General features: G+C 39.7%; 1 protein-coding gene across 1 annotated transcript in view; it reads right to left on the bottom strand.

The window, feature by feature from the left end:
• f2 (coagulation factor II (thrombin)) overlaps positions 1-13231 on the bottom strand; it is a 107720-nt gene that overhangs the window by 15233 nt on the left and 79256 nt on the right. Inside the window, exon 12 of the mRNA XM_069895864.1 lies at positions 11150-11328. Coding sequence (XP_069751965.1) covers positions 11150-11328 — 179 coding nt within the window. The remainder of the gene's footprint in view (positions 1-11149; positions 11329-13231) is intronic.

Genomic DNA, 13231 nt, shown 5'->3' with positions numbered 1-13231 from the left:
TTGTTCCACAGTTGAGGAACAAGTTTGGAGAACCTCAAGGAATAAAACACAAAAGTCTGTAGACACAGTAAAAAACACAAAGCTGGGGAAACTCAGCAGGTCAAACCATTCAGCGTTTTGGTATGTTTTCCTCATATCTTGATGAAGGAAGGGCTCAAGCCCAAAATGTTGGTTATGTACTGTGGTAAACCACTATTATGCTATGATCGGCTGCTGCCAGCTGGACGCGCCTCTCGAGACCAATCCTACCCAGAGCCCTTTGCATGTCTCCATTCCACTCTGCCTTGATCAGTCAATGAAGTTGACGGCTGTTCCAGTCTATAGTTAATAAAAGCCTATCAGTCTCACAACTTCAGTCTTTTGTATAATGGTGAAAGTTATAAATTGAATTGTACAATTCTTAATAAGGCTTGAATTTTGTTTGTTGTTTATGCTCCATTGGTTGAAGATATAGTTTTTGTTGTAGATGTGTTTTTATTATTTGGATATGTGAATTTTAAAGTAATGATTGGGGATATTTAAATGTGGTATTGGGGCTTTTATTGGATAAGTATTCAAAAGCAAAAGGGAAAAATGGTGGAAGAGTACTAAAATTGAATTGTACAATGCTTAATAAGGTTTGGATTTTGTTTTAAGATGGTGGTTTATGTGACTAATATGATGATAGATGTGAAGTTAGTTGATATTTGGTAAAGGTTTATTTTTATAGAGAAAGTTTTTTTTAAATCTTTTTTTCTCATGCTACAATTCTTTTTTAAGAATTGATTATTGTTTAATGTTTTTGTTTTTTTTGTAAGTGGGTTTTTTTTCTCTCTTACATATATTACTAATCTTATTAATCCTTCACTCTTTATTGTGGGGGGGAGAAGGAGGGGGGGTTGGATTAATTTGAGTTGGTTTATTAATGTTGTGTAATAATTATTGGGGGGGGGGTATAGTTTGTTTAGATTACTGATGTTGTATTGTAATTTCATTATTTCATTTTTAAATTTTTTTGAATGTAATCTTATTTCTTATTCATGTTATAAAATCTTAAATAAAGTTTAAAAAAAACTTCAGTCTTTTGTGATTATTGACGGTGTATTGACATCATGTATCTTTATCCTTCCTATATAAACTACACTGTTTTACTTGGGGAACCTCAATGCTAGTTCCCCCTGCGTCCCTAATCTTGAAGACTTCACATCTCCTCTGGCCACACCTTTGTTCTCTTGATCCCACCATTGACACACCTTGCTTCTTTAATGATGGGATTGCCTTGGAATTGAGAGAGAAATACAGCAGTGACATCTGTTACCACTGATGTGTTGTTCAGAGTGCCACCAAGTGGCTTGATTTCCCATTTAGTGGGTAGGGTTTTATTGGCTTTTCAAGATGAATGGAAGGAACATGAAACCTAATTTGTGTAAGAAAGGGCCAGGCCCGGGGGGGGGGGGGGGGGGGGGGGCGGTGGGGGGGCGTGGCAAGATGGCATAGGGGGTTAGACAATGTGGTTCCACCCTTCCCCAGTTAAACTATTAAATGCCCAATTTTAAAAGTTGTAAAAGTGATTAAAATGATTGTTTAAAGACTTTGAAACAGTGGAGGATCAAAATGGTTGCAAATGTGAAAAAAATTGAAAACTCAGTTACAGAAGAAGTTACCTTACAAAAGTGTTGAAGAGTTGAGGCCTACCTATCAAGCTTAAGCCACGGAATCATCATCTGGAGACCTCAAGTCTCAGAGGACTCCTGCCCAGCCAAGTATTACGCCGGCGCCGCTTGCGCAATCGCAAGATGGCGCCGGCCCAGCAACAAGTTCGGCCGGTCCTGACTCGCGTGCTCGTGATTCCAGGCATGTGGGCGGGCTGGCCGAGTGAGAACAGACCCACGAGCCTGCAGCACTGTCTGGTGGTCCAAGGACGTGCAGTGTAGTGTCGGAAGACACACCTGCACGTTCGGTGGCCCTGCCGAGCATGTGCGGTGTGTCGCAGGTCCGCGAACTTTTGGAGAAGGTGTGGGCTGTCGGGGATCCTGAGCAATGGCGAGCTGGCAAGGTCGGCACGCTGTCGTCGGGTGTTCAGATCCACAGCCGCACCGGAAGAGGACCCACTGCCTTGGAAGAAGAAGAGAGTTCACCTTTACTGGAATTTGAAGAACTGGGGATTGAGACCAAAGAAGGTAGGCCCCGATAAGAGGTGATGGATCCCGGAATGGATTCTGTGTTTACAATTTTGGAAGGGATTGCGCAGCAAATAGAACATATGTCAAATATGTCAATGTAGATGACTAATCAGATGATGCAAGGATTTTTGGAAATGAAAACTAAAATGAACACTATGTGTGAAGAAATAACTTTTGTGAAGCAAGATGTCAATGTAGTTAGGAGTGATGTTACTAGATGTACATGATTAGTGGATACTGTGCAAGATAACTTTAAAAAGATTGAGGAGGCCTTTCTTGAATGTAAGAATGAAGTGGAATGTAATAGAGAAAAAATGGAAAAAGTGAAGATTCTTTTGTAGATTGGGGGATTCAGAAGGAGGAATTATTGAAGAAGATTGACTCATTAGAAAACCAAAGTTCGGGGAGGAGTCACGTGATGGAGTAGTGGCCGGACGGTGAACTCCAGCCCTCTCCAGAAAAGTCGGGAAAAACAAAGGAAAACACAAAGGCACAGAAATAAAAGTTACAGAAAAGTGAGTATAAAGGTGGAAAGAAGATGGCGACAAAAAAAGAAAAATCGAAAGCAACGGTAAGAAGAGAGGAAGAGAAGACAAAGGAGGAAAAAGGTGAAGGCCTTACCTGTCCGAAGAGGCCCGCTGCGGAGAGAGAAACCCGCTCCCTCAGGTCGGTAAATAATGGACTACAAAAATGGCTCGCTGAGCCGAGTAAAAGTGCGCAACCGCGCATGAAAAAAAACACACCGACGGGAGGGGGGACCAGCTGGGGAGTCGATCTCCACAGCCGGCAACGACAGCTGCAGAACACCTGCAGCAAGAAGAGACCACAGAAGACAATAGAAACAAGAAAGAAGAGAAGGAAAGGGCACCAAAGAAACAACAGATGGCCAACCCAGAGGAAGAAGAAGAGGAAGAGGAAGAGTACAGTGAAATAGAAGAAGAAAAGAAAGGCAAGATAAAGGATATACTTTCTCTTATTAAAGGATACATGGAGTCATTTAAAGAATGGCAAACACAGGAATTTAAGGATCTAAGAAAAAGAATAAACAACACAGAAGAGAAAATGAATAAAATAGAGATGACCTTAACAGAAATGGGAAAGAAAATGGACAAGATGGAAGAGCGGGCAGTAGCAGCAGAAATGGAGGTAGAAGACTTAAAAAAGAAATTGGAGGAATCTAATAAAAAAACTAAAGAGACACAAGAACTACTAGCTCAAAAAATAGATACAATGGAAAATTATAACAGAAGAAATAACAAAGATAGTGGGCCTTAAGGAAGATGAAGAAGGCAAGAATATGAGGGAGTTTATAAAAGAGTGGATCCCTAAGACCCTAGGATGTCCAGAACTACAGCAAGAAATGGAAATAGAAAGGGCACATAGAGTATTGGCCTCTAAACCACAACCACAACAAAAACCAAGATCTATTGTAGTAAAATTCCTAAGATATACTACAAGAGAAAAGGTACTGGAGAAGACAATGGAAAAAGTAAGAGAGGGCAACAAACCACTGGAGTATAAAGGGCAAAAAATCTTCATTTATCCAGATATAAGTTTTGAACTCCTAAGAAGAGAAAAGAGTTCAATACAGCAAAGGCGATTTTATGGAAGAAAGGGTATAAATTTATACTAAAGCATCCAGCGGTATTGAAAATATTTATTCCAGGACAACAAAACAGACTATTCTCGGATCCAGAAGAAGCACGAAAATTTGCAGAACAATTACAAAAATAGACTGAGGGAGGAAGACGGGTAATGAGAGTTAAAATGATCACGATTGATATGTATGTGGGTAAAGACAAAAATAGACTGAGGGATGAAGACGGGTAATGAGAGTAAAAATGATCACGATTGATATGTATGCGGGTAAAGAGGTATAAGAGTGAATAGAGACAATGTGCATACGTGAATGTATCTGTACTTAGAGGAAAATATAGATAGTATAGACAAGAATTAATAAGGGAAGGTAATGGAATAGAGAGAATAAGGAGGGAATTAAAAGAGTGACCTTTGTGACATATGAAAAGTGAAATCTTTTCTGGGGGGGGCGGGGTGAGGGGAAATAGCGGTCACTGCAAAATCAGTTGACGCTTGCGAGTGGATTCGCAAATCCAAATGGAGAGGGGAGATGTGGTTGTCCGACAAGGGATAAAGGACAACTCAGGAGGGGAAGGGGAGATTGGGGATAAATAAGATAGAAATAGGAGAATAAGGAAAATGTTGGATGTTGTAGGAATGTTGTCTTATAAAGAGTTGAAAATAAGAAAACAGAAATGGAAAAGGAGGAAAGGTAATGATGGAAAAACGGAAAGAGAAGATAAACAAAATATAAAAGGGCTACGCTGAACTATATGACTTTAAATATTAATGGAATACATAACCAAATTAAAAGGAAGAAACTACTAAATTTAAATGAATAAATGTATTCCATTAGAAAAAATAACATATAGGTTAAGAAATAATATTGAAATATTCGAACAAGTATAGGAGCCTTACATTAAATACAATAGCGAAAACCTACCGGGGACAAACATTACCTAAGTTGATGGAAGGAGAAGGAAAGAAAAGAATGGACTCAGTAGAATTTCTGGTGTATTTTTGTTGAATGACAACATTGTCTGACTGGCTTAATGCAATCTAGATTGTATACCTAAAATGGATGAGAGGGGGGGGTGGGGGGGTGGCTTGGGAGGAGGGGGGGGGGGAAGAAAAAGTCACTGTATATGTGTGAAAAAGAAATAGTGTATATCATGGCTAATGTGATTTATGGTGTGAAAAATAAAAAATTTAAAAAAAAAAGAAAACCAAAGTTCGCAGAAATAATGTCAAGATAGAAGGTCTTCTGGAAGATATGGAAGGTTCAGATCCAATGAAGTTTTTTAAGAAATGGATTCCAGAAGTGTTGGGCAAGGAATTTTTTCCAGATAGTCTAGAATTAGACCAAGCGCATAGAGCATTAAGGAAGAAACCTTTTCCAGGTCAATTACCATGAGCAGTTTTGATTCGCTGTTTGAAATATCAAGATAGAGAAATGATACTCCGACTGGCGGTGCAGAAAGCACGGCAGAACCAGGCTCCAATGATGGTTCAATATAATAGGGTGTTTTTTTATGCAGACTTGAGTCAAGAAATTATTAGATGACGCTGAGAATTTAATTTGGCTAAAGAAGTATTGTGGCGAAAGGGATATAAATTTGCTTTTCATTACCTAGCAGTAATGAAAGTTTTTTATGGGAATTTTCAATCTCAGTTTTTTGAAAATGACCATGATGCATTAATTTTTGCTAATTCATTGTCAGATTTATGAAGAAATGGGCGATCGTCACCATTGTCACCTAAGAGAAGGGCTAATGGTAATGGAAATGGGAAGAATGGAAAATATGGAAAGAATGGGAAAAAAACTGAATTGACGCAAAGTCTTCTTGATATTGAAGATCTGGAACAATCTTTGGGACTGGAATCAATGAGTTGAATGGTTTTGTTTTAGTACTTTGTGAAGTCTGACTGTGGAGGTGGGTGACACTGAGACCTCTAGTCACCTACCACTTGTGGACTTTACCACACCCAGATTTTTAGTGGGCTACTACTTTATAGTAGTTTGTTTTGGTAATTTTTTTGGGAAATTTTTTAATGGGGGGGGATTAGACTATTGTGTGATTTAGTAGTAGGGGCATTATTTTATAGTATGGTAATATATTATTAGATTTAGTGATGTCTAATTTGACTTTTGCAACATTTAATGTTCAGGATTAGAATAACCCGATTAAGCGTAAACAAGTTTTGGCCTATATAAAAAAAATGAAAATTGATATTTTTTTTTGCAAGAAACACATTTGACTGAAAAAGAACATCTGAAGCTGAAGAGGGAATGGGTTGGGCATGTGTTTTCTTCTTTTAATTCTAAGGTGAGGGGTGTAGCAATATTAGTTCATAAGAAATTACCATTTGAGTTGGAATCATTTGAAGGTAATGCGAGTAGGGTTTTGATGGTTAATTGCAAAATTTTTGCTGAATCTTGGACCTTGTTAAATATTTAAGCACCTAATGTAGATGATGAACGGTTTATGTCAGAGACTTTTTTGTTGTTAAATCAGGCCAATAATAATATTTTGGTAGGGGAGATTTTAATTGTGTTTTGGATCCTTTATTAGATAAATCCCCGAAAAGTATCAGGAAATCAAAGGCAGTAATACAAATAGGGGCTTTGATGAAAGATTTGAACTTGGTTGATGTTTGGAGGAGAGTGAATCCTACAGATAAAGATTTCTTTTTTTATTCGTCTCGACATGATTCATTTTCTAAAATAGATTTTTTTTTGATGTCAGCACATTTGTTGGGTAGAGTAGTTCAGACTGAATAAAAAAACCGGGTTATGTCGGACCATTCTATGTTATTTTTCTCTTGTGTGAGTTCAGAGGTGATACATTTAATACAATGTTATTGAAGAAACCGGAATTTATTACTTTTGTAAAGGAGCAAATTGCGTTATTTTTGGCTGACAATGTTAATTCAGAGTGTAGTAACTTTGTATTGTGGGATGCTTTAAAAGCTTATTTACAAGGGGATATCATTAGTTATACTACGAAAGTTAAAAAGCAATATGCTGCAGAAAGTTCAATGTTGGAGAAGCAAATTACTGAATTGGAAAAGGAATTTCAGAAAGATGTTACAGAAGATAAAAAAGCTGCTTTAATGAAATTGAGGTTGCATTATAATACTTTACAAACCTATCAGTATGAGCGTTTACTTAATCGATCTAAACAACGTTATTATTAATTAGGGGAGAGAGCTCATAAAGTATTAGCATGGCAATTGAAAACTGAACAGGCATCGCAAACTATTAATGCTGTGAAAAATAATTCAATAGTTACCTAAAAACCTCAGGAAATCAATGACCAATTTTATTTATTTTACCAAAAATTATATACTTCTGAGGGAAAGCAGGATGTCGGTTCTATTGAATCTTATTTATCTAAATTAAATTTACCTGTTTTAGTGGAGGAGCAGATTAGAGAATTAGAAGTTCCATTTACGGATTTTGAGATTAAAGAGGCTATACAGGAGATGCCAAATGGAAAGTCACCAGGGGACGATGGTCTTTCAGTTGAATTTTATAAAGTATTTTATGAAGATTTATCTTCTGTATTTGGAGATGTCTATAAAATTATAGCAAAAGTGTTGGCCAATAGACTTGCTAAGTATTTACCTCAGTTGATACACATAGATCAAACAGGTTCTATTAAAAATAGAAACACATCTGACAATATTCTTAGATTGATAACTTTGGTCAATGCATTTAGACAGCAACCCAACCATTATGGGTGCGCTGGATGCTGAAAAAGCCTTTGATAGGGTTGAGTGGAATTTTTTTATTTAAGGTATTAGAAAAGTTTAATTTCGGCCCTCATTTTATTGGCTGGGTTAAGGCTTTATACACAAACCCAGTTGCTAGGGTGGTGATAAATGGCCAAATTTCTTCATCATTCAAATTAATGTGATCAACCTGACAAGGTTGTCCACTGTCACCAGCCTTATTTGCATTGGCTATTGAACTGCTAGCACAGACAATACGACAGAATGATAAGATTAAAGGAATGAAAATTGCGGATGAATATAAGATTAATTTATTTGCAGATGACGTGTTGGTATATTTGACAGAACCTGAACAGTCTTTGAAATATTTACAAGATTGTTTGTTACAGTTTGGAGAATTGTCTGGATATAAAATAAATTGGGATAAGAGTGAAATATTGCCAGTTGGGGATGGGGATTATTCAGAGTATAAAAGTATTATAAAATTAAAATGGTCCGATAGGATTAAATACTCGAGAGTGGTAGTAAGTGCAGATTATCAGTCCTTATATAAATTAAATTAAGTTCCTTTATTAAAAAAGATTAAAATGAATTTGATTAAATGGAAAGATTTACCGTTGACATTATTTGGCTGAGTAAATTGCATTAAAATGAATATTTTTCCTTGAATTCAATATTTATTTCAGTCCATACCGTGTTCACTTCCAAAGGGTTTTTTACAAGATTTGAATAGAGCAGTGCAGGAGTTTTAGTGGAAATAGAAATTAGCTCGTGTAGCTTTATTTAAACTTACATGGAAATATGCTTTAGGCAGATTGCAATTACCTCATTTTCAAAATTATTATGAAGCAGCTCAGTTGAAATTTATTAGCAGATTGTTGGATATGGACCAACCTTTGAGTTGGGGAAAGGTGGAAATGGCTTGTATATCTGACATTGACATACATCAGGTTTATATTTAAGTGGGATTTGAATTTGTTGCAAGGGTGTAATATGCCATTATTAAAACATTTATTAAAGATATGGGTTGAAAGAAACAGGGTCTTAGGAATAAAGAGTAAATTGTCGGTTCATACTCCATTATATCATAATCGGCTTATTTCTTTCTCATTGTTTAATAATCACTTGAAGAGATGGAATTCTAAGGTCAATTTCTTTCCTTTAATCAATTGCGGGAGAAATTTAACATTTCAGTAAATTCCTTATTTGTGTATTATCAGGTTAGAGCTTTGATAAAAGAGAATTATGGTGCAGCGATGATTTTACCTATGTTGATGAAATTTGAGTTTTTGATGTCTTCTGCACCTAAGAAAGGTTATATCTTGGATATGTACCAATTATTACTAGATGCCATGGATAAACCAGGTTGGGAGAAATTTAGGCTTAAATGGGAGAGTGATTTAATCTTTATTTTCCCGAAAGATAATTGGGAGGAAATGTGTCATGATGGTGTAACTAAAGTGACCAATGTACAATATGGAATGGTTAATTATAATTTTTTTACATCAGTTATATTTGACTCCAGAGAAATTAAAAAAGTATGGGTTTAGTAATTAGGATTCTTGTTTTCGATGTGGATTATGTACTGGAACTTTTTTTACATGCAGTCTGGTCTTGTGTTAAAGTACAATCATTTTGGGAAGGAATTAGGTTGATTTTGGAAACATTATTTAAAATTAAATTACCATTTAAATTACCATCGATTTTTCTGTTTGGATATATGGTTCATTTGAAAGGATTAGGGCTAAATAAATTTCAAATTGCCTTTGTACGTTTGGTGCTGTCTGTGGCACGAAAGTGTATAGCTAGTACTTGGAAGGATAATGTTGAGGTTAATATTTCACGTTGGCATAATGAATTGAGAAATTGTATTATTATGGAAAAATATACATGTAATCTGCACGATAATTATTCTTTTTTTGATAAAATGTGGTCACCTTATTTGGAGTATATGAATTTAGAAATATTTTGAAATATTTTTCATATTCACTGTATTGTTTTTTATATTTACTCCCCTTAAGGGCGCTGGCTGAAAGGGTGGGGGGGGGGGAATAGGGTTTAAAAAAAAATATATGTAAGAAAATTCTCTTTCTATTTTTCTTTGTTATTCTTGTATTTTGATTTTTATCTTTAAATAAAGTTTAAAAAAAAGAAAGGGCCAGGCCCCAACTTTGATTTAGGTAGGAGAATGACCCATATTTATGTATGGATATTTAATATCCTTTCATATCATAATGAAGCTTCTGCTTCATTTGATGCCAAGAATATTTGTCTCAGTGCTTAACTCACCAGAATGAGACTCTTCCTTTCCTCAAATATCTGTAAGCAACACTGATTTAATCTTTACCAAATCAGTGACAACTATCATGAAGTCCATTTACAGTTGGCAAGAATTCGACAGAATGTTACTATCCTCACATTTTTCAGAGGACAAAATGAACCTGGGTGGCCAGACATCATTCTAACCAGTTCTATCACTAAAGCCTGATTGACTCAGAAGGGTATCGTGGTGCAGCCAGTAGAGCTGCAGCCTCATACCCCAGGAACCAGGCTTCAATCTCAACCTCCAGTGCTATCTTTGTGGAGTTTACATGTTCTTCTTGTGACTGCATGGATGTCCCCCAGATGCTCCAGTTTACTCCAATATCCTGAAGATACAGGGGTTGTTAGGGTAATTGTCCTACATGTATAGATTAGTGGTAGAACTTGGGAGAAGTTCATGGAGTTACGTACTCAGGCAGCAACAATAGAAATTAGCCAAAACCGTGTTATATTTAAAATAATATTTCTATTATTAATTACCAATAATATAACTCTTTATCTAATTTATCTAAACTTATCTACTTAACCCCCAACTATGCGCAAATATACTTATGTGGGTGTGTGTGTGTATGGAATATCCCAAGTCACTACAGCTCAGACACAATTCTCGAAAGGCAGTTGAAAGTTCAATCTCAGAAATTCAGTGTTGACACACAGGTATTAAATTGATGCAAAGAAGTAGTCACAAAGTAGGTGGAAGGACTGGGGTGACAGACTGTTATAAACTCACAAAATCCTTGTTGAGATGCTTCCAGAGAAATGCCCTTTTCAGATGAGTGGTAATCAAAACTCCCCTTTTCATTGCATAAGGGACACAAAGCGAGTGATTCTCACAAAGATTCCAGAACCCTTTTGTGGGTCAGCCATTCAAAGTGAACTTTCCATTGGTCACGGTATGGCCTACTCATTCCTCTATAACATGGAGAAATCAGACAAATTGTCTATTACCATATAAGGCCACAGCACATTGTATTACTTCCAAGTGCTCTGCTCCAAAATGCTGTCTCCTTAAAATGGCTGCAGTTCAAACTGAGTAGTTTCTTTAACATGTTGGTCACATGGTCTTTGCACCTGTGTTTCCTGGACCACTTCCTCTCTCTTCAGAAGTAGCAAAGTTGAGTACGAGCTGTTCTAGCCTATCAGCCCACAGTCAATCTCCCATAGCTTGCAGGGTTTCCAGCTTGATTTGTTCTCTTAATCAGACAGTCCCACTCAAATGAAAGTGAACTGAAAATGGGAGCATATAATAATGGGAAGGTGGGGATAATAAAATGGGATGTGTATAGTATTAGTGAAGGCCTACTGGTCAGATGCACTGGGCTGTCACCATGCAGAGAGACTCTATAACTTACCAGCACAGAACATATTATCTGTCACTTTAATGGTGGTGGATGCTTTACAGACTTGCTGTTTGACAATGGGTAGCTGGATCTGTTGCAGCACATCTGGTTTCTGAACAAAAGTGTTCACAGAAGATTCTGCTAGATTTCCCCAACCTGAGACTCGACCCTTGTGCTGACTTTGCAGCAACCTGCAAACAGAAGAGAGATAAAATAGTATTTATTACTGGGAAATAGCTACACTGCTTCTGAAGTAACATACAACCAGACGGGTTGAGCTCAGTGAGCAGAACTGATTTATTGCAGGCTGCCGGACTGGCCTTATACTCCCAGCCTGGACCTGGCTGAGAACCGCGCTGGGGGCGCTGAAGTCATCAGGGCGTCACATGGGTCCCCAAGCGTGGGCTTTTGAGCCCGGTGCCGTGGACAGCTGCCCTGCCACGTGCGTTACAAGCAGGGCCACAATTACTGGTTCGGTGGGGTTGAGGTGTGCTGGCTTCAGCCTGTCCACCGTAAACAGTTCCCACCTGCCGCTGATGTCCAGCGTGAACGTGGACCCTGAATGCTGAATGACTTTGTATGGCCCTTCGTAAGGTCTCTGCTGAGGTGCCGTGGATGGGCCTCGCCGAATTAAAACATACTCTGCGGAGTGCAGCTCGCTAGGGACAGAAGAGACCCGTGTGCTGTGTCTGGGCGGCAGTGGGGGTGTGAAGGAGTCCAATTGGGTCAAGAGGTGGGGAAGTAGCTCATGCGGTGACCGCTGGGGGTTGTGAGGTGCATTGATGAACTCACCAGGTAGCGCTAGCGGTGCGTCATAGACCAGCACAGCTGATGATGCCTGCAGATCTTCTTTGGGTGTCAAATGGATGCCCAGGAGCACCCAAGGCATTTCGTCCACCCAGTCAGGACCGGTGAGGTGGGCCATAAGTGCTGACTTAAGGTGGCAGTATACTCGCTCGACCAGCCCATTGGCCTGCAGGTGGTAGGCCGTGGTACAGTGTAGCTCGATCCCCAGCCTGTTGGTGAGCTGTGCCCAGAGCGCAGAGGTGAACTGGGATCCCCAATCACTGGTGAGGTAATTTGGGACGCCGAACCGGGCGACCCAACCATACAACAGTGCTCGGGAGCAGCAGTCCGTGGCGGCGTCTGGCATCAGGATTGCCTCGGGCCAACGAGTGGTGCAGTCCACCACTGTGAACAGGTAACGTTTACCCCAGGAAATGGGTAAGGGCCCGATGATGTCCATGTGAATGTGGCTGAACCACTCCTGGACGTGCTCGAACTCTTGTGCCTGTGCACCTTGGACATCTGGCAATGGGTGCAGGTTCTGGCCCAGCCAGCGATCTGGTTCCTCAGCCCATGCCAGATGAAACGTTCTGCCATCATACGGACTGTGGACCTGATGGAAGGGTGCGAAAGGTCGTGGATATTATGGAAGATTTGTCTGTGCCACTGCTGGGGAACCACCGGTCATGGGGTGCCCATGGAGACATCGCACAGGACAGTGCCTTCACCACTAGGAGAGTCAGGAGGTCCCATAACCGCAGACCCGTGATGGCAGTCCTGAAGGCTCGCGTCTCCTCGTCAGACATCTGGTCCCGAGTGAGCTGGTCGAAGTCGAGGCCAGGTGTCAGCGTGTAGATGGCTGGTCGTGAGAGTGCATCGGCAACCACGTTGTCCTTCCCCGCATTGTACTGAATGCCGGTGGTAAACTCCGACACGAAGGAGAGGTGATGCTGCTGGCAGGCCGACCAGGGATCCTTTGCCATCGCGTGTGCTTGAGTGAGGGGTTTGTGGTCGGTAAAGATGGTAAAAGTCTTCCCCTCCAAGAAATAGCGGAAATGCTACACTGCCAGCTACATGCCCAGTAACCCACGGTCGAAGGCGCTATACTTGCGCTCTGGTGGGTGAAAAAGCCGGCTGAAGAATGCCAAAGGCTTCCACTGTCTATTTACTTGCTGCTGTTGCTCCAGGATGGCGCCAATGGCTGTGGCAAAAGCATCAACGGAGACCGCCATATGCGGGTCGGTGTGCGGGTGGGCGAGCATGGTAGCCTTCGCGAGGGCATCCTTCTTGGCTTCAAATGCCCTGCAG

Source organism: Narcine bancroftii, chromosome 1 (assembly GCF_036971445.1).
Source record: "Narcine bancroftii isolate sNarBan1 chromosome 1, sNarBan1.hap1, whole genome shotgun sequence".
NCBI lineage: Eukaryota > Metazoa > Chordata > Chondrichthyes > Torpediniformes > Narcinidae > Narcine > Narcine bancroftii.
The sequence above is the reverse complement of the archived record's forward strand: the minus strand, read 5'-3'. Positions and strand labels throughout refer to the sequence as shown.